At 50.7% G+C, this 26,066-nt stretch overlaps 1 protein-coding gene across 3 annotated transcripts in view; it reads right to left on the reverse strand.

Moving 5' to 3' along the window:
* Positions 1-14,895, reverse strand: part of REEP1 (receptor accessory protein 1) — a 113,161-nt gene extending 98,266 nt beyond the window's left edge. For all 3 annotated transcript variants that reach the window (XR_009867818.1, XM_062209804.1, XM_062209805.1), the window contains exon 1: positions 14,820-14,895. Coding sequence is in view for 2 of the 3 variants with exons in the window: in XM_062209804.1 (XP_062065788.1) it covers positions 14,820-14,851 (32 nt within the window). In the remaining variant the exon portion in view is untranslated. The remainder of the gene's footprint in view (positions 1-14,819) is intronic.
* Positions 14,896-26,066: the final 11,171 nt, after the last annotated feature.

Here is a 26,066-nt window from a genome sequence, read left to right on the forward strand (position 1 = left end):
ACTGCTAAGAACAATACAGAATATGTTCATTATTTCAAGGAGAGAATGCTTTCCTAAGACATAAAATACATAATCTGCAAGTGAGAAAATTTATATTCTCTCGCATTTCATGGTAAGAACTTCTGTTCTTTAAAGTACACCATAAAGGAAGTAAAAAACTCAACCATGGACTGAGAGAAGCATTTGTAACACATAAATGACGGAAGATTGGCAACCAGAATATTTAAAGAATGCCTACAGATCAATAAGATAAGGACAAGAGCAAAACTGGCAAGGCTTCAGGCTCGTCACAGGAGACAGAACGTGAATGGCCAACACACACATGAAAAGATGCTCAACCTTGTTAGTATTCAGGGAAATGCAAATGAAACCCATAATGAGATTCCACTCGGTACCCACCAGACTGGCACAACTTCCAAAGTGTGACACTATCAAGTGATGGCAAAGACACAGAGCACAATTAAAACCATACCCACTACTGAAGGGAAGCCGTTCTGGGAAACAATGTACAAGGAAAAACTCGAGGGAGGGGGCACTTGTCAGGCCAGCCAGGAAGACTTTCCACTAAGCTCTGGTAATTAAGACAGTGCGGTACTGATGCGAGTCCGACAAGCTGATCCACAGAACAGGAGAAAAAAAAAAAAAGACCCATTCATCCACGGAAGCTTAATTTATGTCATCCGGTCAAGTGGAGGGTGCTGCCGTCCTCAGCCTCAGCCACTCCAATCCTAAAGAAACTGGTGCACAGGTGCACCCAGAAACACTGGGAGCGTGTTCACTGCAGCACTCTTCCCAAGAGAGAAAGAACAATCTAGAAACAGCCGGATGTCCATCAGGAGCTCAGAGGGTAACTGGTGTATTCACACGATGAAGGTGACACTCCAGGGCCTGAGCTGCGCGGTGGAGTGTGGGAATAGTCACTGTGTTGCTCTCCATTATCTCCTAAATATGCTTTCTTCATAAACAGTCTGCCCCATGGAGTCACAAATTAACTTCTACAAATCAAAGAGAGCCCGGAAACGGAGACAAACAGACGTGAGGACACCCGAGTGCTCCCTCTGTGCCTGCTCTTCCTCAGGCTGCCCTGCAGGTGCCCCCCAGCTCCGCAGCGGCAGGGCCAGGGACCCTGGGTGTGGGCAGCTGCCCCACGCCCCCCAAACCGTCCAGGTCCCAGGCCCTGGAACTCTGAATGCCACCCTTGGAGGCAAGAGTTCTGAGTTGGGGAGATTATCCTGGATTATTTACAGGCGCCCTAAATGTAATGACAAGTGTCCTTGTGGGAGGAAGGCAGTGGATGCTACGAGGGCAGAGAAGGCAACGTGACCACAGAAGTGGAGACAGGAATGACACAGCCACAAGTCGGGGAAGGCCCTAGACACTGGCAGAAGCAAGGGATGAAGGCTCTCCTCCCTCCCACACCCCTCCACCCTGGCCCAAGGTCCCCAAATAACCCAGCCCTGGCAAGACCTCGACTTTAGCCACCCAAGACTCATTTCAGAACTCTGGCCTCCATAAATGTCACAGAATAAACTTCTGTCGTTTTAAACCACCAACTTGGTGACTATTGGAATCTATCACAGACACCAAATATGGTGGGCAAAGACACTCGGCCTCACTCACCTCTTTGTCCCATATTGTGTTCGCCATGCTGTGTCACAGTGCACCCGAGGGTAGAGACGCAGCAATGGTTTAACCTTTCTAATGCCACATACACACTTCCCCTGCTGAAAAGGCTCCGCCCCACAGTTTCCAACCAAAGCCAGACGAGTCATTCACACACCTGCAAAACACACACCCAGTGGGCAGTGCCCTGGCCAGGTAGGCGGGACACTGCCTAGTCCCACTTTCCCACTGACCAACGGTGTATCCTCATAAGCTTCTCAGATGCGATCAAAATTCATTCATCTTTATATTTCTGGCACCCTGCAGAGTCCTGGCATGGCACAACTGTTCAAAAAATGGACGGCAAATCAATGAGTAAAAAGCAATGGGTTGGTTAATCAATCTTGAGTAAGAATCGAAGTCCGGGCCAGCGTTGTGATGTAGTGGGTAAAGCTGCTGCCTTCAATGCCAGCATCCTACATAAGTGCTGGGTTGAGTCCCGGCTGCTCCACTTCCAATCCTGCTCCCTGCAAGGCCAGAGAAAGCAGTGGAAGATGGCCCAAATTCCTGGGCCGCTGTACCCATGTGAGGGACCTGGAAGAAGCTCCTGGCCCCTGGTTTTGGCCTGGCCCAGCCCCGGCTCTTGCAGCCATTTGGGGAGTGCACCAGTAGATGGAAGATTCTCTCTCTCTCTCTCCCCCTCTCTCCTCCCTTCCTTCCTCCCTCTGTGCAATGCTTTCAAATAAAATAAATCAATCTTTAAATAAAAAGAATGGAAGCCCTAATCTGTGAAAATCTTTCCAATACCTCCTCCACCGCTGTAAGGGGAAATGTCAAAGTCAGGGCTTTAAGGTTTGGAAGGACTTAGGGGTGAAGCCAGCAGCTCCTTGCCTAGCAAGCTGCCCAGTGTACTGAGCACCAGCGACTGGAAACCTCTTCCTTCAACCAAGCCAAAAACTTGCCTTCTGGCCACACGCTGGTCCTAGTCCAATCCTCCAGCCACATTGAGCAGACTTCTTTTTTCCACATGGATACATTTTCAGAAAGCAGAGTTCTGGCCCCCAAAGCCTGGCTGAGCCCATCAGGCTGTGATCTTGGCAAACTCCGAACCCCGCCAGTCCCCATTTCCTTGTCTGCCAAACACAAGCCTGGGAGCCCTGAGATCCCCACAGCTCTAGGATGTGGTGTGAACAACACCACCCTTCAGCATTCAAGCCTCACCATTAACCCCTCCACTGGGTTTTTAATTTCAAAACTTTGCTTCTCACTTGCAAAAGAGCTTTTTATTTTATTTTTTAATTAAAAAAAATTATTTGAAAGGCAGAGTTAGAGAGAGAGAGAGAGAGAGAGAGAATCTTCCATCCACTGGTTCCCTCTCCAAATGGCTACAATGACTGGGGCTGGGCCAGGCCAAGCCAGGAGCTTTTGCTGGGTCTCCCCCATGGGTGGCAGGGGCCCTAGCACTTGGGCCATCTTCTGCTGTTTTTCTCTGACCATTAGCAGGGAACTGGATTGGAAGTGGAACAGCGGGTACTTGAACTGGTGTGCATATGGAATGCCAGCCTTTCAGGCAGTGGCTTTACCCACTATGCTACAATGTTAACCCCAAGAACTTCTTTTTAAATGGGTCTATCTCCATCCCCTAGAGTCTGTTGTTTTCTTTCAATTCTTTCCCTTTTTTTTTTTTTTTAAGATTTATTTATTTATTTGAAAGAGTTACACAGAAAGAGAAGGAGAGGCAGAGAGAGAGGTCTTCCATCTACTGGTTCACTCCTCAGATGGCTGCAATGGCCAGAGCTGCACCAATCCAGAGCCAGGAACTTCTTCTGGGTCTCCCACACAGGTGCAGGTGCCCAAGGACTTGGGCGGCGGCGGCGGCTGCTGCTGCTGCTGCTGCTGCTGCTGCTGCTGCTGCTGCTTCTTCTTCTTCTTCTTTTTTACTTCAAAAATACATATTCTAAGATCTCTAACTGGTATCATCATTATACAGATAATATATGCTATTAAGAAGTAAATGGCATTTCTTTGTTGTTGGAGGTCCAGCCTCGCAGGCTGTAGTATATATTAATCCCATTAATCTCTGCGTATGTGGGTTGTTCCCTTGCACAGTTTGCAATTTTGAAGTGTGAATGTATGGGTTTGGGATTAATGCTTTAGGACGTGTACAGAGGCTCTCTGAGAAAGTGGAATAAATTCCTGCCATATCCCCTAAGGGTAACAAACCAGGTGTTGTTTTAAGCTAAACTTCCAGGTAGTCTGTTAAGTGGCTGCTACGGCACTAGCTCACACACTGTGCAAAATGTTTCCCTCCCTATTTTGTCTCCTGGCAAATTTTCTTCCTTCCTGAAAAGTTCAACTATGCTTTTAAGGGAACTGATGTCATATTTTATCCAAGATTTTTAGAATGTTTTAAAGATTCAGGTTTATATAAGGAAGGTTTTCAGACTGGTCAGTTCTCCGTATTTCCAGAAACAGAAACCCAGCCTTTCTTTCATTTTAGATGGGAAAAGCGAGGCTGAACTTACTTTGTCACCATCACAAACCAGGGTTCTACAAAACTGAGGTTTAGGAAATGATCTTCCATGCTCCAAAGGAAATACTGAACCATTGCTTCAGTAAATGTTTTTGAACACCTACTATGTGCTTCGATCTGCTCTAGGCACTGGGCAAACAGCTGCGAATAAGACCTAGTCTTTCAAGTCATGGTGGAAAATCCTACTGCAGAGAGAGACCCAGAGCAAGACAATGAAAGAATTGCAAGTGCCATGTCAGGGAGTGGTAAGGGGCTGGGGTGTGATGGGAGGCTGGGTCATAAAAGGGCTCCCCGAGGACTGAAGAGGAAAGGTGGGAGTGGCTGTGGATGATCTGGGGAGCACCCGGGGCACAGAGGGAACAGCAGGGAAGGCCACTGGGTGGGACAAGCCAGGTGGTTGGAGTGAGTGCCACGGGAAAGCAGCATAAGGTAAGGCAGGAGTGTGAGCAGGCTGAACCCTGTCACCCCAGTACAGGATGCCAGGGTCTTTTATTTTTTTAAGATTTATTTATTTATTTGAAATGCAGAAATACAGAGAGAGAAGAAGATAGAGGGAGGGAAAAGCAGAGGGATGGAGAGATGGAGAGGGGGAGAGAGGGAGAGAAGGAGAGAGGGGGAGAGGGAGAGAGATGGTTTACTTCCCAGATGGTTCCAACAGCCAGCGCTGGGCCAGGCTGAAGTCAGTACCTAGGAGCTTCATCTGGGTCTCCCACATGGGTGCAGGTGTGTAAGTGCTTGGGCCATGCTCCACTGCTTTCCCAGGTGAATTAGCAGGGAGCTGGATCAAAGTGGAGCAGCCTGCACTCAAACTGACACCCATATAGGATGCCAGCTCTGCAGGCAGGGGCTTAACCTTCTACACCACAGTGCTAGCCCCCAAGCCGTGTCTTAACCAATGTGCCAAATGCCGGCCTCTGAAACTGCATTTTAACAAGAACCTGACAAGTGCTGAGTCAGGAGACACAGCACTATCATCTTCCCTGTGAAACTGAAAGAAATGGCTTCACTGAGAATGGTGGGATCTGAATCGTACTCCTAGTGGGATGAGAGGGTTCTGGACAGTTTAAGATTTTTTATTTGAAAGGCAGAATGATAGGGAGAGGTCTCTCATCCATGGGTTCACTCCCCAAATGACCACGACATCCAAGAACTCTATCCACGAATCCCACGTGGGTGCCGGGAACCCACGTACTTGGATCATTATCCACTGCCTTCCTAGGACATTAGCAGGGACCCAGATGGGAAGAGAGCAGCCAGGGCTCAAACTGGTGCTCAGATATGGGATGCCAGCACTGCGAACAGAGACTTAACCCACTGTGCCACAAGGATGGTCCCTGGAGAGTTTTTAAGCAGCAGGGGACAGAGGTGACCTATCTGACATTTTCAGTCCATACAGGAAGGACAGGAGTAGAGGCAGAGAAACTGCTGGGGGCTCTGAATCACCGCAGGCAAGCAGGAATTCCGAGCCGGAGCAGGTGGTGGCAGTGGACAGGGCAGCATTTTGAAGGAACAGCTTTACAGGGCTTTGCTGATAGACCGGACTCCACGGTGCCCTGGGCCGTGGCCCAAGGGTTCACAGATTCCACTGGATACTGCCACTCCCTCAGCAGGGATGCACGGGCCAAGCGTTCTCATCTCGTGTGTTCCTGGGAGTCCCCGCATCAGCAGCCCCTCTCTGAAGGCAGCTGGGATCCCATTCTTCTGAGCAGCACAACCCATGGAGCCCAGCATTCAAGCAAGCATTACCTTGGCGGTCTAAAGCCCCATTGTGAGAAAATGAAATTCTGCACGGATCACAATTAAACAGCCACTCTGGGGTTGGGTGGCAGAGTCTAATTACACCTCTTGAATTCATAAAATCTCAGGGCTGAAACCTCTCAGAACCAGAAAGGATGAGCCACAGTCTAGCACAACAGGATGGCCTGGGATCAAATCCCGGCCCTACGGTCAGTGGCGGAAGCCTTAGGCAAGTCCATTTCTTTCAGTCTCACAGGGACGATGATAGTGCCCTGTCTCCTGACTCAGTACCTGTCAAGTTCTTGTTACAATGCAGATTCAGAGGCCGGCATTTGGCACATCAGTTAAGACATAGCTTGGGACACTGGCATCCTACACTGGGGTGACTGGGTTCAGCCCCTGACTCCACTTCTGATTCCGGTTTTCTGGGAACGTGCACCTGGGAGGCAGCAGACGAAGGCCCAAGTATCTGGGTTGAGACCTGGATTGAGTTCCAGGCTCCCACCTTTGGCCTGGCCCAGCCCTGGGTATGCCAGAGATTTGAGGAGTGAGTCAGCAGATGGAAGATTCTCTCTCTGCCTTTCAAATAAAAATAAGTACTTAAAAAAAAAAAAACACAAGAGATTCAGGGATAGTTTATGGCCTAATGGTTAAGCTACTGGTGGGATGCCTGCATCCCATATCACAGTGCCTAGGTTGAGTCTTGGCTCCACTCCCAATTCCAATTTCTGCTAAGGTCCACCCTGGGAGGCAGCGGTGAGGGCTCAACTGCTTGGGTCCCTATCACCCATGTGGGAGACCCGGATGGAGCTCTTGGCTCCCAGCTTTGGCCTTGCCTAGCCCCAGCATTGTGAGCATTTGGGGAGTAAACCAGCAGATGAGAGATTTTTAGTCTCTTTTAGTCTGTCTGCCTCTCAAATAAAAATAAATAAATGCAATCACTCGGTCTTGGGTAGGGCCTGGGACTCTGCATTGTGTACTACTCTGGTGACGCTGACGCTCCTGGTATACGAACCACACCTTGAGGAGTGGGGTCTTCACTCATTCATGACCCCACATGCACTTATTAGGCACCTACTGCACATGAAAAACTGTGAAGGAGACAAAGAAACAGACGTGATCCTAAAGTGGAAGTAAACTTGTAAAGTACTCTACCATGAGGTACCAAGGACATTGCCACTCAGGGACCCAGAGGGCAGAAATCCTCTTCAGTTAAGGAGCCCGGGGAAGCCTCCTAGGAGGAAGGTGGATGGAGACCCACACGGAGCATGTGATGGAAATCCATCCACACAATGACATCAGTTCCCCAAAGTTGCTCATTTCTCCTCACACTTAAGACCTCCTTTCTTGACTTACAAACAGAATAAAGAGCAAGGAATTAAAGTGGGGAGGGAGGGGCCAGCACTGTGGTGTAGCAGGTAAGGCCACTGCCTGTAGTGCTGGCATCCCACATGGGCATCAGTTTAAGACCCGGCTGCTCCACTTCTGATCCAGCTCTCTGCTATTGCCTGGGAAAGCAGTAGAAGATGGCTCAAGTCCTTGGGCTCCTGCACCCATATGGGAGACCAGGAAGAAGCTCCTGGCTTCAGATCAGCACAGCTCCAGCCATTGCAGCCCTCTGGGGAGTGAACCAGTCAATGGAAGATCTCTCTCTCTCTCTCTCTCTCTCTCTCTCTCTCTGCCTCTCCTTCTTTCTCTGTGTAACTCTGACTTTCAAATAAATAAATAAACAAAAAAAGCAGAGATGGAGAGATTCCCAAGGTAAAGAGGTGATGGAGCGTGTTAGGACTCTCCCAGTTGCAAGAGGGGAGAAATCCCATCTTCTACCAAGGACGACTCCGGGTCTGCCGAGCTGGTTAGACTTCATTGATTCTTACAGCAGGCAGGAGGGCTATCACAGGTCTTCAGGTAAGAGTGTAACTGGGGCTTGGCCAATGAAATGAGAGCCACTGTCTGTCTAGGCAGACACACTTGAGAGTCAGTGCGTGTCTGTGTTTCTCTCCCCACTGACATCTTCTTGTGCACTGCTAAAGCTCCCAAGGGCAAGGAGACCGAGTCGGGCTGGGCCTCGGTGTGATTACAGCGAGCAGACAGCCCAAACCAGGAGACAAACCTCTGCTGTCTCAAGCCACTGGGATTTCAGAGTTATCACTGCACCATCACCCAGTCCATCCCAACCCTACAATAAATATTTAATGCATGCAAGCACCTTCATTCTAGGATATGGGCAGCTCATGGCATCCAAGGAGGAGCCGCAGAAACTGGGGCCTGAGTAACCAGAAGCAAGAGAGCTGGTGCCAGCCGCTTTCTCTGCCTTGTCTCATCCCTGCTCTCCTCTGCCTTGCTGTGTCCTCCACGCGGGCCGTCTCCAGGTGCCTGGGGCTGAGCCACCGGCAGCCGCACCTTTACATCTTTCTACCTCTGTCCCCGCAGGCACAGCTTTCCTTCCCCAGGTCCAAATCAAGAAACCCTGGGGAGGGATCTGTGGCTCAGTTTGGGTCACGTGCCTAGCTCTCAACCACTGCCTGTGCCCAGGGAAATACGTGCCTGGGCCTGGGTCACATGCCCACTCCTGTGGCTGGGTGGAAGCAGGCAGGCTAGGGTACCTTACCAGAAAGGAACGGGAAACTTCCTTCGCTGCACAAAGTCCCACCCGTGGTCCCCTGCAAGGAGGCTGAAAGATGTGCAGGCATGAGCCCATAGGAGAATGACTCAGGCAGAAAGCAGCTGGGCTGTGTTTGGGGAAAGGCAAAAGCAAGGGGAAATACAGTGCCCGACGACCATCCTAAGGGGAAGAAGGGACCAGACAGCCACTGGGCTGGACAGCTCCCTGTGCTGGCAGCAGCAGGCACCTCTGGCCTGGTGCTGCCCAGTGCCTGGCCAGGCCTGGCAGGGGCAGCATGTGGGAGGGGCTGAAGACCCAGGTACGGACGCTGTCTGTGGTGTTAATCTAATAAACCAGACAGCAGGGCTGGCCTTTTCTGATCAGGAACATACGAGAATGCCATTACCATCTTCCTCCCCTGCAGGAATCACTCACGGCACTCCCTATGCTCCTCCAGGCAGGGTCCCAGGCAGTCTCAGAGCGATCCTAAGACATGAAACTCACTTGCTACCCCGGTCTAGGTACCCACACATGCTTGAAGGGCCATACCAACTAATCTCCCCAGATTCCTTCCGGGGGCGCACTGTATGACAGATATTTGGTCTTTTATCTATACTGCTGGCCCTCCATGTCCATGGGTTCTGCATGTGCAGATTTAAAAATATTTGGAAAACACCCTGCATCTTAACCGAACATGTACACACTTTTTTCCTTGCCATTATTCCCTAAACAATATGGTTTAACAACTACCCATATGGTATTTGCATTGACTTAGGTATTGTCTTAGGTATCCTTGAGAAATGATTGAAATATCCAGGAGGACATGCAAAGGTTATATGCAAATACAATGCCATTTTGTTTTTTAAAATTATTTAAAATTTATTTTCATAAACTTAAAAGGCAGAGCAAGAGAGAGAGGGATCTTGCAACCCCTGGTTCACTCCCCAGATGCCTGCAGGAACCAGGGCTGGGCCACGCTGAAACCAGGAGCCCCTCCTGGTATCCCATTTGGCTGTCAGGGGCGCAAACACCTGGGCCCCCATCGACTGCCTCCCAGGATGCATTAGCAGGAAGCTAGATCAGAAGCAGAGGTACTAGGACTCAAGTAGGCACTTGCATTTGGGGTACCAGTGTTACAAGCAGTGGTTTAACCCACTGCATCCAACACCTGCCCCCACCACGCCATGTCATACAGGGGACTGCAGCATCTGTGGGTTCTGTATCCTCTGGGATCCTGGATCCAACCCCTATGCACACCCAGGGAAGATTGCATTTCCTTTTTCTCTGTGTTCCCGGGTGTGACTAACAAACTCTGAGGGAAAAATACAGTGCTTCTGTGTGACGCCCTGAAGGTTCACAATGAATGATATGTATACATCTACCCATCTTCCCATCCCTCGGGCCTTCCCAAGGCTCAGAAGGGAGAGGAAAACATCCGTCCAGCCCAAACGCAAACCCCCCTGGGTCTCACTGGTGCTGGGAAAAGCTCTCAAGGCTTAGGATGGGCTTGGGGGAGGCTTAGGATGCTGGGAACCAGCTGGGCATGCGTGTGGCTTATTCTTGGCAGTGAAACCCCAGAGATGCCAGGTGCTGTGGCTCCTGCACGGCCAAGTCTCCTCCTTCAGCCTCTAGAACTCCCCTGGACGGACGCACACACCACATGTACAACAAGAAAAAGGAGGCCGAAGAGGCCAACTGTCGCTGCCTTTCCATTTCCCAGGGCTTCTCCTCCTCCCAAACAACACAAGCTCCAAAGACGACAGCTAAGACGATAGGCTGATGTGGTAATAACCAGGTAGGACCTCGGCTTGTCAGCGAACCTCAAATAAGACGCAGTGGGGAGAAGGGTGCCTCAGCTACTTCCCAGCAGGCAGGCGCCATCAATAAACAAAGAGAGGAGGCAGCTGAACAGCAGCGAGATCTAAGTTGGTATTTTTCACCTCCTTGGGGATAAATGAACATGGTGCGTACAGGCCAGCTGGGGAGGGAGGGGCCTCCAGGCTCCCCAACTCTTGGAGCTATTAGGGCCTCCAACATAGCGCCTGTCTCTGGGACAGGGCACTAGGACCCCAGGGTGGATGGGTGGGTGTGAGTTTCCTTAGGACTCTGACAGTGGGCCTGGGGCCCAAGTCTGCTGCCTTCCAGTCCAACATCTTTCCTCTCACAGTTCAACTGAAACATTTCCCCCAGCTTCTACACGACACCACACTTCAGTGCCAGGAAACAAATCCTCCACCAACCTGAACCCTCTATTAACTGGGTCATTTTCTTGCATTCCATTTGTTAAAAGAAAGACAAGCTTGTGTTTAAGGATTTATGATCTTTTCTCTTTTTCTTTTCCATTTGTTTTGCAACAGTTGGGGAACAACTTGAGGACAATCCACATTCCTTCCAGTCTCCTCTCCTTTTACATCCCTGACCCAGGACAAAGAGACGTCACGCTCCAAATACTAGACTCAGCCAGGCCTCCAGCCATCCAAATGAAGACCTAGTCTTGATCAGCATCCTGCAGGTTTTAAAAACTAACGTTTTGGGGCTGGCACTATGGCACAGAGGGTAAAGCTGCTGCCTGCAGTGCTGACATCTCATATGGGCGCTGGTTCGAGTCCTGGCTGCTCCACTTCTGATCCAGCTCTCTGCTGTGGCCTGGGAAAGCAATAGAAGATGGCCCAAGTCCTTGGGCTCCTGCACCCACATGGGAGACAGGGAGGAAGCACCTGGCTCCTGGCTTCGGATCAGCCAGCTCTGGCCGTTGCAGCCATTTGGGAATGAACCACCATATGGAAGACCTCTCTCTGCCTCTGCTGCTCTGTAACTCTGCCTTTCAAGTAAATAAATAAATCTTAAAAAAAAAAAGTGTAAAAAGATATACAATGTGGAAATAATTCTTTTTTTCTGTATAGCCATCAGTTAATCAGAAAAAGTTGCCATACTGAGACTCTCTTCCCCTCACAATGAACTGGATTTTGATCTTCCAACCCCATAAGGGGTGGGAGGCTCTGGGTTCATTCAGCCAACATGCTGGACCTTGGCCAAAGTTCTGTCCAGAGATAATGACGTCACTCTTGCTCCTTGGCATAAAGGCTCCAAATGGCACATTCCGCAAGAAGTCACGGAGCCGTGTCTGCATTGTACACAAGAGCACATTCTCCCTAGTCTGAGACTCATTCGTGCCTAAGTCTGTGGTTGCTTGCGAAGAAAACGAGCTATTTTGGAAGAGGGAGGCGGGCAAGTTCTAAAAGAACCCCATGCCCCATGCAGACATCATGCAGGGTCTAATGGGATCAATCCTGCCACCACACTGAATATCTCCTTCCTAATTCTTCCCAGGCCAAGGCAAGGGAGTTAGCAGGGTGACACATGGCAAGGAAACGCCATCTCAGGCTGGGCCTTATTTGAGAGCCTTGCCCAGTGTGCCCCAACCTGTCCTGATGCCCAAAGACCTCTATCTCCAGGGAACGGCACTGGCAGGCTTCCTTGCAAATCCCCGGGGCCTGTGATCTCCTTCAACAAAACCAACCTTGACTGCGCTCAGGTGCCCAGCACTTCTAAAAAGAGCCCTGGGGCGGGGAGGGTGGGGGCGGGTAAGGTTGGAGAGGGAAACAAGCCCCAGCTGCTGCCTTCAAAAAACACGCACGGCCAAGTAGCGGCACAGATAGCTGGCTGGCTGTCCCTGGATGCCATCAGCTCGTCTTAATGCCTGGATGGATGGCTGGGGCCACGAAGACAGGAAGACACTCCCTCTCCATCCTCAGAGCACAGTGACAGATCTTCCTTAAGCGCTCTTTATGTGACAGAGGCTTACAAATCCTTGGTGAGATTACTTACAGGAAACAGGGCTTATGGACAAACATCAGACTGCTCCCATTCCAGAAGGGCTTGGGAGCTTGAAAGAGCCAATCTAGCACAACCATAGGGGTGCGTGAAGGTGGGAAAGGCATTGGGCCAGAACCCCAGGGCCCATTCTCTTCACGCACTCACCTTGTGTCCTTGGCCAGGGCACATTCCCTCTGCAGCTTTGCAGATGGGGGGCAGGGGGACTGGACCTGTGGTTTCTGTGATCAGTAAAACCCACATATGTCCCAAATTCGGTTTCATCTAGAACACCTAACGTATGAAACAAACAATAAGGCAGGGGGCCCTCATGAAAGCCAGTCTGAAAACAGAAGGTTAAGCCCGAGAGCCCCTTCCAGGGAGGGGCGGTAGGGAGGCCCCACTGAGGCAGTGGCAGTGGCCTTGGCGGTGCATCATGGGAATCTCCACAACAGCACCCTGCACTTCATCAGCCTGTGACCCAGGACCGGCTGTGATCCCAGACAGGAGGGGGATCTGCTCCCAAGAGAGCGAGCGAGCACTGGGATTGGAAGTCAGGATTTTCTGATTCCAAACACAGCACTCCTGCTCCTTCGTAAGATATTCCTCTGAGCATGAAATGAGAATGTCCTCAGTATGAAAATAAAACTATATGATAGACATGCATTAGGGAAAATTTCTTTTAAAATATACTCTCCCCACCCCACCCCACCCCGAACTGATCATTTGTTGTCTCCGTGTAGTGTGAGCGTGTAGATGATTTTCAGCCGGCTGATCTGTAGTTCTGATTGTCCTGTAATGAACACGTGTTGCTTACACGGAACACGCATTGCTAATGATTCGTCATGCATGTTGGGTTTACCCAAGGAATTCGAGACTGCGGGGAGAAGGGCGGCTGCCCACACCCTTTAGAGCTGACAGTGGGACCAAATGCCACCAACTCTCCCTGGGGGCCGAGGGTCCTGGGCTGGCCTGAGGGGCACTTCTCAGGGTCATGTGAGTTCCGCTCTGCTGGGTGGGGTTCCTTCAGTAATTCACAGCATGGCCCCGAGGCTCCTCCCAGACACCTGCCTCTCCTCTGCACCCTCTCTCGGGCAGAGGGAGAGGCAATGACCACATGACCCTGAACCAGAAGCCCTCACTCCCAGTGCAGTGGAACCCACAAAGAGTCCACCAGCCAGGCCAACCAACGCCCCCTCCCCGGCCCCACCGCAGCCGCTGGCAAATGTGAGGATCATGGGGACATTTGAGGGAAACCACCTCTCGGAGGTAAGATGGGCTTTGGTCAGGGATGAGGCGGGGCAGGGCCCGGGGGCAGCTTCCCGGCATTGTTCGTGCCAGCCCTGCTCACGGAAATCTACACAGCTCACATGCCACCTCGAGGTACAGGACACAGCCCCCTGCCGCGGTGCCAGCAGACACTCGCACTGGGAGCGGAACCCTCGAGGGTGGCCCAGAGACAATGCTGAGAATGACTTGGGAAGGTTGCCCCTGACAGCATCTTTAAAAATCAATAAAGAAGGGGAGGCGATGGGAGAGGTGTCCAAACGTGCTGGTCGTTTCCCAGACAAAGAGAAAGCCCGAGAGACGCGCCCCACCTCGGCCTCCCCACACCCACGGCAGCGCGCCGCCTTCGCCAGGTGTCAGACCCGCCCGGACCCAGCTGCAGAGGGGGAAGAGCCACGTCCGTCCCCAAAAGCTGAGAGATCCACGAGGGCACGGGCCCATCCAGTGTCTGCTGGCGGCCCAGGAGCTTCAGGGAGAAAAGAGCCCCACGCCCACTCCCCCACCCCCCAGTGCTTCCACACAGGCCTCGCCCCAGATGACTCTGCTCTCCTGCAAGGCCAGGCAAGGCGGCGTCGCCACCGCCCTGGGTGGCTGTCACTTGGAAATTTCCCCTACATTCCTGGAGATGCTCGTCCCTGTCTCTCCAACGCCCTGCAAAAGCCATCGTGCCCCGGGGGACCTCAGGTGCCCCGCTCCCAGAATCCTACACGCCCGCCGACGTCCCACCTGCTGTGGCCGCTGCAGATCTGACAAACCTAAAAAGGAGTATTTTTCGGCCCCACGGGCAGCCCCGCCCTCCCTCCGCCCGTCCCGGCGCTGACCCCTCCGGGCAGCGCCGCGGCCGCTCAGCGCCGCCGGGTCTCCTTCACCTGACAATAGCGCGGCGGCGGCGGCGCGCGACCCCGACATCGCTCCCAAAGCAGTGCTCCACGTGTCCCCGCGGCGCGCCCACGCAGAGCCTCCGCAAGTCCCACCCGCGCGGGGAACAAAGCGGCCGGGGCGCCCCATGCGCCCCGGGCCTCGCCGCCCCGCCCGCCGGGCCCCGGCGCCCCGGAGGCTGCAGCCGCGCGCGCGTCCCGCCAGCTCGCAGGCGTCCTGGGCAGCTACTGTACCTGCTAAATTTAGCGGCCGCCGGGTATTAATAGACCGAGCGCCTGGGGCCGGGCGCTGCAGGGGCGCGCAGCCCCGGGCCGGGGGCGGGGAAGGAGGGGAGGGGGCCGCGCGCGGACGAAGGCCACTTACACCACCAGCCTGGAGATAATCCATGACACCATGGCGGGCGAGCGGGCGCGGCCCGGGCGGAGCGAAGCGGCTGGGCTGCGGGAGGCGCGGGCGGTGCGGCGCTCCCGGCACGTCTGTCCGCGCACGGCCGCTGCCGCCAGACTGAGCGCGCCCGCCGCCCTGCCCGGCGCTCGCGCGTCGGCGCAGCCGCGGCACGTTCACGCGGCGGCGGCGGCCCCAGCCCCCCGGGGCTCGGTCGGCCCGCGGCGATTGGGCGGCGAGCGGGTCAGGGCACCGCGGGACCCGCCCCGCCCAGCTCGCCTCGGCCCCCGGCGGGATTCGGGCGGGGGCTCCGTGCGCCCTGGTGCACCGCGCTCGGGTGGAACCCTGCGGTGGCCGCGTTGGCAGGGCCTGTGGGAAGCCGGGTGCGGCCCCACCCTCGCTGCTATGTTGGGGACACTTGAGGTCCCGACGCTGACCTTGGGAATCCCTCTATGCTTGTCTGGATGGGGTCTTAGCCTCACTGGGTAATGCGCAAACCTCATAAGGGACTTGACTTACCTTTATTCTGACCTGTCATTCCGCCCTTCACACTGCATTGTCTGCATAAGAATCAAATGTGAGCACGTGTCTCCCCAGTGGCAAGTCTTAAGACCTGGTGCCTGCCTACAATCTCAAGGCCACCACCGTTCCCCAAGCATCCCTAAAGCCTTGTCCACTCCGGGTATATTGGACTCAATGTGTGCGATTTCCACTCCCCTGTCCGCGCACTCCGTGCCTCCCCTCCTGCCGTGGTTTGATTCAACACCTTCAGGGCTCAGCTCAAGGACTGCTCCAGCATCCTCGGTGGAAGCGCCAGGGGTTCAGTCCGGCTAGGAGGAGAATCAGAAGCAGTAGGGCCCTGCTGAGGCATTAGGAGCCTCGGGCTAAAGGGAAGTTGTGCACCAGACATAAACATTTTAATGTATTTGTTACACCGCAGGAAACATGTTTAATGCATCATTAGCATATACTATAATGCCTCCCTAAATTCTGCACCCCAGCCCAGTGCTTCCTGGGATTCACCCCAATAGCTGAGCTTGCATAACCTTTGATTCAGTTACATTGGAAAACCTCTGTGCTCTGCTCCTTGGCTCTGCTTCTGCCTGGCCCACCCCGCAAGGGCTTTGGTCCTCGGCGCTCTGGGCGGCCAGCTCTCTTTTGCTGTTGCTCAGGTGTAAGTCAGGTTAGCGTGAGAGGCACCGCAGAGAGCTAGTTTGGAGCCTTGTTTTAAGGAACCCTGTTGGAGAGGGCCTGTTCTGGAGGCAAGGTGACCTTCTTCAGACCTTGGCAAGAAGTGCTGAAAACCAGTATGTTCCAATGTAGGAGGGAGAGAGAAAGAGAGAGAGAATCAAGCTTCCATCCACTGATTCATTGCTCAAATAGCTGCATTGGTTAGGACTGGTCCAGGCTGAAGCCAGGAGCCCAGGTCTGTCTCCTGTGTGGGTGCAGGGGCCCAAGGACTTGGGCCATCCTCAGCTGCTTTCCCAGGCACACTGGCAGGGAGCTGGATCAGAAGCAGAGCAGCTCCTGGTGCTCTGCTTGGGGACACTGGCTTTGTAAGCAGCCTCAGCCCCCTTAATGCTGCATTAACCCGGGTTTGAGGCACTTCTGGAGCAACTGTTTCCTCTATGGGGCTGTCACAGATCTGGTCACTGTACACACACACGCCAGTTGCTCCAAGACCACGTACCAGACGACCAGAGACAGCCCTGTGCCCTGGAGCCCACTGTGACCCCTCAAATTAGCTGGTTACAAGTCTGCTTGCCTGCTTTGTCCTCTCCTACCCTCGGAAACCTCGGTCCCCCTCTGGCCCTCTGCCTGGCGACCCACGGGTGTTCCCTGTGGGTGGTGCTGCGTGGTCCACTGTGCCTTCCAGGGCAGCAGTGAGTATAACAGAATAACAGCTCCCTCCTGGTTCTCTCCCCTGAGCTGTGTCTGGCCACACCACTCCTCACTCAGGGTAATGTGGAAACCGTGCTTCATGGGAAAAGCCTGGTGCACTTCTAGGCGGACAGATCATAAAGCCAAGTCAGGATGGTTTTATAGAAAAGAACTTTGACGACCACCCCCCCCCCCCACCCTCTCCCATCAGGGCTCTCCCCCAGATCTCCTGGAGGAGTTCAGAAAAAGCAGGGAGCCCTCGAGGGAGTTACATGCAGAATATTGTAGTTCAAACAGATCCTCTTATGGGACAACAGAGGAGAAGCTGACCACATGCTGTTTCCCTCGGAAGCACGCCCCGCGTGGGTGAGCTTTACCTATACATAGAAGCCTCAGGTTTGATTATAGCTCAGAAGCAGACATTTGCGTGTTCGTTTGTTTATTTTTTATTTGAAAGAGATTGGCTGACAGGCAGATCTTTCATCTGCTGCCTCCCCCAAAAAGCCTGCAACAGCCAGGGCTGGAGCAGACCAAAGCCAGGAACTGGGACTTGAATCCAGATCTCCAACGTGGGTGGCAGGGACCCAAGTACTTGAACCATCATCTGCTGCCTCCCAGGGTACTCATTGGTGGGAAGCTGGGATTGGAAGCAAAGCTAGAATTTGGACTTGAGTTCTATGATGTGGGATGCAGGTGTCCCAAGAGGCATTTTAAGTGCTTAACAACACCAGTAGTGGACGTTTAAGTGATGGAAAGAAAGCTGCTCGTGGGGTTAAGATGGCTGGAGGTGTTTTTGTTTTCTGAAGAGAATCAGCGAAGTAGTGGGACCAACCGTACATCTCACTCCAGGGATGGGAAAATATTTGTTTCACAGAGCAGGACTTCCTGGGCAGAGGAGGGGAGAGAAGAGGCTTGCGTTTTTGTTGCTTTCTATCCATTTCAGTGTAACTGTTACACACACTGTATCCCTGCCTCCAGTTTGTCCTTGACCTTGCGAACGTGGGACCAGGGAGTGAACTCAGTCTTCTAGATAATGGAGCTCTGAGAGCTCTGTTGGGTCACTACAGTAGATGCCTCTCATCTGCTCCTGCCACCACACTTGCCCTTCCTTCTGGGAGAGAACTTGCCAATTTTTAATTGGGGATAATGATTCTCCCCGTTTTCCAGCTTTTGAAAGTGCTGTTTTTCTCGTATGTCCTCAGCACTCAGATGATTGGTGCACAGGTGATCACCAGACTTAAACTGAGCCAAAGTTCTCCACCAAAATTTTTTTAAAACTGAAAAGAGGATAAAAGAGACTTCTGTTTTTATCCATGGGGTATTAACTGCCATGGAAAATGTCCTGCCCTAGTGCATAACCAGAAAATCAGAAAACAAATATGAAATGAGTGATTTCAAGTATGGGCCTACAGCGCAGGACTGTGGGAACCAGGAGAAGAGCAATGAATGAGGTGAGTCTTATTGCCCAAGGCAGTTTCTAGACAATCGCAGGAGAGATGGAGAACTCAGACAGCCGGCAAATTACACCAGATGCAGGAGACAGAGCTCAGAGCTGGGCAAAGCTGAGGTGGCTGGCATTTGTGGAGCACAGCCTTGGAAGAGAGAGAGGGGCCACCCGAAGGCTTACCTTAGTTCCCTCCTGCCACTAGAGCAAACTACTGGAAAGTGAGTAACTTACAAAGGGTAGAAATCTATTTTTACACTGTTCTAAAGGCTGGGAAGTCCAGGTCAAGGCACCATCATATTTCTGCCCAGTGGCACCTGCTTGCTGCATCTCCACAGGGGAAACGCTGGGTCCTCACACAGTGGCAGAGATGGAAGGTGAAAAGGCGCCACTCCCTCCCTCCAGCCCATGGCCTGACCATCTCCCAGTGTGCCCAACCACTTTTTTTTTTAAGTTATTTATTTTCACTTTATTTGAAATGCAGAGTGAGTGTCCATGTGTGTGTGTGTGTGTGTGTGTGAGAGAGAGAGAGAGAGAGAGAGAGAGAATGAATCTTCATTCCCAAAGTGCATATAATAGCCAAAGCTAAGCAAGGCCTAAGCCAGGAGCCCAGACCTCAACCTAGGTCTCCCATGTTGGTGGCAGAGGCTTAAGCCATCATCTGCCGCTTCCCAAGGCACACACTAGCAAGAAGCTGGATCAGAAGCACGTGACTTGGGACTCAAACCAGCACTCTGATATGAGATGCGGGCATCCCGGGCAGCAAGCTTACCTGCTGTGTCAAATGCCCACCCTTGTCCCACCACGTAATACTGTCACCTGGAGTTTCAATTCCAAGATATGACTTAGAGGAGTAAGTAATTCTGACTATAGCCTATCTTTAGCTCAGTACTGTTCTGAGTATGCACGAGGTGAAATTCCATAAGGCAAGGGGAGAATTAACAGGAGGCAGTGTGCCAAACCATTCTTGGCACTTACTCGGGTTTGGAGTTATTAGTCTGTGTAGCAGCTGAGATAGAGACCTCTATACACAAAGCACCGAGTCCTCCGAAGGCATCATCTTCGTAGTGGGGATGAATTAGATTTAAGCAGTGCACTGATATGGTCCTGCCTTAGTAAAGCTTAAAGCAAGCCACCAGAGGATCAGGCTGATCCAAAGTAATTTTTTTAAATTTATTTTTATTTTTTTTTTGACAGGCAGAGTTAGACAGTGAGAGAGAGAGACAGAGAGAAAGGTCTTCCTTCCGTTGGTTCACTCCCCAAATGGCCGCTAAGGCGGGTGCACTGCGCCGATCCAAAGCCAGGAGCCAGGTGCTTCCTCCTGGTCTCCCATGCGGGTGCAGGGCCCAAGCACTTGGGCCATCCTCCACTGCACTCCCGGGCCACAGCAGAGAGCTGGCCTGGAAGAGGAGCAACTGGGACAGAATCCAGCACCTCGACTGGGACTAGAACCCGGTGTGCCGGCGCCGCAAGGCGGAGGATTAGCCTAGTGAGCCACGGCGCCGTTGGATCCCAAGTAATTTAACCATGCTCAAGTGAAAAAAAAAAAAAAGTCCAACACTCTTTAAAACAAAAAGTACAAAATCTCACAGCCAGGAAGGTGAGATTCCCAGGGTCCAACATGCAAACAGAAATTATCAGGCATGCAGAGAATGCTGCTCATAAGTAGATAAAAACCAATCAGATAGGATAAGAAGTGATGGAATAAGAAGACGAGGACCATAGATTATATACTATTAGAACAGATATTTCACCAAAGGAAAAAATACAAATGGTAAAACTAAAAGTACATGAAAAGATGCCTATCGCCATTGATCACTGGACAATCAAAAGTTGAAGCCACAGTAAGACATCATTACACAAACGTAAGAAAGGCCAAAATGAAAAACACCTGCCCATACCGTGTCCTGGCCAGGATCAGAGTAACAGGAACTCTTGTACACTGCTAGTGGGAATACCAAATGGTACAACCACTTTGGAAAAATGGTTTCCCATATTTCAAAGCAAGTGTGTGTGGGGGGGGGGGGTAGTGTGTGTGTGTGTGTGTGTGTTTTCCTTGTTCTCTTTCCTTTTCTCTTGGGATAAAGTCTCTCTATTTTTTAACAATGAACACGCCAGCCTTAGGAACCACAGAAAATGGTCTGGCAGTTTCTTTTAAATTCAAGGATATACAGGGACTGGTGTTGTGGTGCAGCAGATAATCCCCACTGCTTACAACACCCACATCAGAGTGCTGGTTCAAGTCTCAGCTGCTCTGCTTCTGATCTAGCTTTGTGGTAATGTACCTGGGAAGGCAGGAAATGCTTGGGCCGCAGCCACCCATGTGGGAGACCTGGATGGGGTTCCTAGCTTTGGCCTGTCCCAGCCCTGGCTGTTGTAGGCATTTGGAGAGTGAGCCAATGAATGGAAGATCACTGTCTCTCCCTCTTTCTCTGTCACTCTACCTTTCAAATAAATAAACAAACAAGTCTTTAAAAACTAAAGTTAAATATAACATATACAATCAAGGGAGGCCAGTGCTGTGGCATAACGGGTTAAGCTGCCACCTGCTGTGCCAGCATCCCATATGGGCACTGGTTCAAGTGTTTGGGCCCCTGCACCCATGTAGGAGACCTAGATCTAGACCTAGACCTTGGCTCTTGTAACCATTTGGGGAGTGAACCAGTGGATAGAAGATATCTCCCCCTCCTTTTAATCTGTAAATATTTTATTTAAAATATACAAACTTTATGGAGCCAGTACTGTGGTGTAGCAGGTAAAGCTGCCGCCTGCAAGTGCCAGCATTCCATATGGGCGCTGGTTCAAGTCCCAGCTGCTCCTCTTCGGATCCAGCTCTCTGCTGTGGCCTGGGAAAGCATTAGAAGATGGCCCAGGTTGTTGGGCCCCAGTACCTACATGAGAGACCCAGAAGAAGCTCCCAGCTCCTGGCTTCAGATCAGCTCAGGTCTGGCCATTGTGGCCAATTGGAGAGTGAACCAGCAAGTAGAAGACCTCTCGACCTCTCTTTGCCTCTCCTTCTCTCTCTGTGTAACTCTGACTTTCAAATAAATAATTAAATCTTTAAAAATAAAATAAAATATACAAACTTCATACATTTCATATATACAAATTTAGGAACATAGTGATTCTTCTCACCCTACCTTCTCTCCCTCCAGCACTTTCAGCCTTCTTCCTCCTCACTCTCCCATTCCCATTCTTATTTTTTACAAAGATATATTTTCAGTTAACCTTATACTCCATAAGATTAACCCTACACTAAGTAAGGAGTTCAATGAATAGTATAAAAAAAAACCACAGTTCTTCAACAGTCAAGACAAGAGCTGTTCAAAATTATCGCATCTCAAAGTGTCAATTTCACTTCTATAGATTTCCTTTTAGGTGCTCTATTAGTTATCATAGATCAGGGAGAACATATGGTGTTTGTCTTTTTGACACTGACTTATTTCACTAAGTATAATGGTTTCCAGTTGCATCCATTTATTTGCAAATGACAGGATTTCACTTTTTTTTTTTTTTTTTTTTTTTTGGACAGGCAGAGTGGATAGTGAGAGAGAGAGAGACAGAGAGAAAGGTCTTCCTTTTTGCCGTTGGTTCACCCTCCAATGGCCGCTGCGGCTGGCGCATCATGCTGATCCGAAGCCAGGAGCCAGGTGCTTTTCCTGGTCTCCCATGCGGGTGTAGGGCCCAAGCACCTGGGCCATCCTCCACTGCCTTCCCGGGCCATAGCAGAGAGCTGGCCTGGAAGAGGGGCAACCGGGATAGAATCCAGCGCCCCAACCGGGACTAGAACCCAGTGTGCCGGTGCCGCAAGGTGGAGGATTAGCCCGTGAAGCCACGGCGCCGGCCCTCACTTTTTTTTTTTTTTTTAATCACTGTGTAGTGTTCCACAGTGTACATATACCATAATTTCTTTGTCCAGTCTTCAGGTGATGGACATCTGGGTTGATTCCATGTATTAGCTATTGTCAACTGAGCTTCATCTCCATCCCTCCCTGCTCTCCATAACTCTGCCTTTCAAATAAATAAATCTTTTAAAAATGGCAGGTTTGGTTGCATAGAAGTTATACATAAGTAAAGTTAAGAAAAAAAAAGAAATATTTTTCCATGATGTGTTTTATAAAGCTTTATGGTTGAGGGCTGGCACAGTGATGTAGCGGATAAAGCCACCGCCTGCAGTGCTGGCATCCCATATGAGCACCGGTTCAAGTCCTGGCTGTTCCTCTTCCAATCCAGCTCTCTGCTATGGCCTGGGAAAGCAGTAGAGGATGGCCCAAATCCTTGGGCCCCTGCACCCCCGTGGTAGACACAAAGGAAGATCCTGGCTCATGGCTTCAGATCGGCGCAGATCCAGCCATTGCGGCCAACTGGGGAGTGAATCAGTGGATAGGAGACCTCTCTCTCTCTTTCTCTCTCTCTGCCTCTTCTTCTTTCTCTGCATAACTCTTTCAAATAAATGAATAAATCTTTTTTAAAAAGCTTTAGTTTTGCAGATAGCCATGTTTTTTTAATCAGCCTTTCTTATTGATGTATTTTGAAAATTTTATGTGTTGAGAAATAAGCCTTTTGTCTGTCATCCACATTGAAATGTTTCTCCCAGGTTGTCATTTTTCCTTTGGAAATTGTTCATTTTTCTTTTCAAAGTGTTCACAATTTTGTGTAGGCATCTTGATGTATAGTTATGACTTGTGAGGTTTGTACTTTGCTTATACTAAAATTACATGTGTGGGGCCGGCGCTGTGGCGCAGTGGGTTAACGCCCTGGCCTGAAGTGCCAGCATCCCACAGGAGCTCTGGTTCGAGTCCCGGCTGCTCCACTTTCTATCCAGCTCTCTGCTATGGCCTGGGATAGCAGTAGAATATGGCCCAAGTCCTTGGGCTCCTGCACCCATGTGGGAGACCCAGAAGAAGCTCCTGGCTGCTGGCTTTGGATCAGCGCAGCTCCGGCCATTGCAGCCATCTGGGGAGTGAACCAGCAGATGGAAGACCTTTCTCTCTCTGTCTCTGTCTCTCTCTCTCTCTCTCTTTGCCTCTCCTCTCTCTGTGTAACACTGACTTTCAAATAAATAAATAAATCTTTAAAAAATTACATGTGTAATTTTTAAAATTTTTGAAATATGTAAAAGAAAACCTTCCTGAATTTTCTGCCTTTTGGTTTTAATTTTAATTTCATAAATATAGCTTCTGTTTTTTAAAGATTTTTAAAATTTTTTTTATTTGCAAGGCAGAATTATAGAAAGAGAAAGAGAGAGGGAGATCTTCTACCTGCTTCACTCCTAAAATGGCCACAATAGCCAGGGCTGGGCCAGGCTGAAGCCAGGAGACTGGAATTCCATCTGGGTCTCCTACAGGGGTGCAGAGACCCAAGCACTTGGGCCATCCTCCGATGTTTTCTCAGGTGCATTAGCAGGGAGCTGGATTGGCAAAGAAACAGCTGGGACTCAAACTGGTGCCCATATGGGATGCCAGCGCTGCAGATGGAGGCTTAACCCTCTTTGTCACCTCTTGAACCCCATAATCTTAGTTCCTTACATTTTATATACAGCCCACCTGGAGTTCATTTTCGTGTGTGATTTAACTGTTTGTCCTAACACCGTTTATTGAACAAGCCAGCATCTTCTCCCTCCACGTGATAGGCGTCCTCCCTCATATCCTGTGTTCCTTGTTCTGTGAGGGTCTCCTGCTGGGCTCTTTTCTGTGCCTCTACTCCAGAGTTACTACCAAGTAGAGTTACTGAGTGCAGTTCTTCATATTTTACTACTTAGTAGGGAGAGTCCCTTCCCTTTTTTTCAGAACATTTCTGGTTATCCTTGCCTTTTATACTTTTGCAAGAATGTACACTCATATCATCTCATTTCAAAAATGTTTGATTGTTAATTGGGATGAGCTTTAATTTGTAGATAAACTTAGTGAAATTGCCAGCGTTATAGCATTATCTCCCTGTCAAGAGCAGGACATTCGTTTCCATTTATGTAAATGTTCTTTTGTGTTCTCAATAACATTTAAGTGTTTTTTCTTCAAGTAGATCTTGCATATTTCTTTGCATTGCCATTTTTTTTTAAAAGATTTTATTTATTTATTTGAGGGGTAGAGTTACAGACAATGAGAGGGAGAAACAGAGAGGTCTTCCATCCATTGGTTCACTCGCAACGGCCAAAACAGTCAGAGCTGCGCCGATCTGAAGCCAGGAGCCAGGTGCTTCACCCTGGTCTCCCATGTGGGTTCAGGGGCCCAAGGACTTGGGCCATCTTCTACTGCTTTCCCAGACCATAGCAGAGAGCTGGATTGGAAGAGGAGCAGCTGGGACTAGAATCGGTGTCCTTATGGGATGCTGGAGCCGCAGGCGGAGGATTAACCTACCACAACATGGTGCCGGCAGCCCAATGCGTAATTCTAAATTACATCCCCGAAATGTTTGCTTCAGGTTTTGAAAATCAGCTGGGTTTCATGTGGTCTAGTAAGGTCTCCCCATGCAATTGCTGACTGACTTCATTAAACTCTGTGCACTAAGGGAGGTGGCGGGAATGGAGGGAGAGGGAGAAGGAATAACCCAGGTCCTTGTCCTTCACCCCCTCCCGGGGAGCTTCCTGTGGGTGCTGACGAACAGACGCTGTTGGTCTGCTCTTGCCCAGGGGGGCTCAGCCCCTGCAGGGCTCTCACAGTGTGAGCACTGCCACCCTTGTGCGTGAGCCCTGCGTTCACATGGCCACGTCTTTTGTACAACAGGGTCCCGAGCACTTTTTTTTTTTTTTTTTTTTTTTTTTTTTTTTTTTTTTGACAGGCAGAGTGACAGTGAGAGAGAGACAGAGAGAAAGGTCTTCCTTTGCCGCTGGTTCACCCTCCAATGGCCGCTGTGACCGGCGCACCGCGCTGATCCAAAGGCAGGAGCCAGGTGCCCCCTCCTGGTCTCCCATGGGGTGCAGGGCCCAAGCACTTGGGCCATCCTCCACTGCACTCCCTGGCCACAGCAGAGAGCTGGCCTGGAAGAGGGGCAACCGGGACAGAATCTGGTGCCCCGACTGGGACTAGAACCCAGTGTGCCGGTGCTGCAAGGCAGAGGATTAGCCTATTGAGCCGCGGCGTCGGCCCGGAGCACTTCCAATGCTTCTACGGGAAATATATGAAGTGATGTGACCCACAGCTGGAGGGAACCTCATCGTGCTAGGCTGTTCCAGGCCACGGAAGTAACGTTTAATGCAAATAAATTTGTGCCTGAAGCATTGACAATAACACGGAAATTCAACATAATGTACAGCTATATCCAGACATGATTTACTGCGGAAATAAAACTTACATTTCAGAGCATCTAATTAAGGCATCAGGTAGGACCCTAGCAACATATTTGTATGATTATATATCTTGATAACATGCAAAGGTTAAAAGCATTTTAGTTAAAATCTGTTAAGGCAGCCATTTAAAAACATTTTTTTTTCTTTTTATTTGAAACAGAAACAGAGGCAGAGGCAGACAACGAGAGCTATTCCATTCACTGATTCACTCCCCAAATGTTACAATAGCCAGGGCTGGGCCAGACCAAAGCCAGGAGCCAAGAACTCAATTCAGATCTCCCATGTGGGTGCTAGGGATTTAACTACTTTAGTCACATCTGCTGTCTCCCAGGGTAACCATTAACAGGAAGCTGCATAGAAAGCAGTGTACCCAGGACTCAAATATGGCATTCTGCTATGACACGTGGGCGTCTTTTTTTTTTTTTTTAAATATAAGATGCCCCTCCTTTAAAGATTTACTTATTTATTTGAGAGGCAGAGAGAGAGAGAGAGAGAGAGAGAGAGAGAGTCTTCCATCTGCTGGTTCACTCCCCAAATGGCTTCAATGGCTGAACTGGACTGATCCGAAGTCAGGAACCAGGAGCTTCTTCCAGGTTTCCTGTGTAGGTATAGGGGC

Source organism: Lepus europaeus, chromosome 13 (assembly GCF_033115175.1).
Source record: "Lepus europaeus isolate LE1 chromosome 13, mLepTim1.pri, whole genome shotgun sequence".
Lineage (NCBI taxonomy): Eukaryota > Metazoa > Chordata > Mammalia > Lagomorpha > Leporidae > Lepus > Lepus europaeus.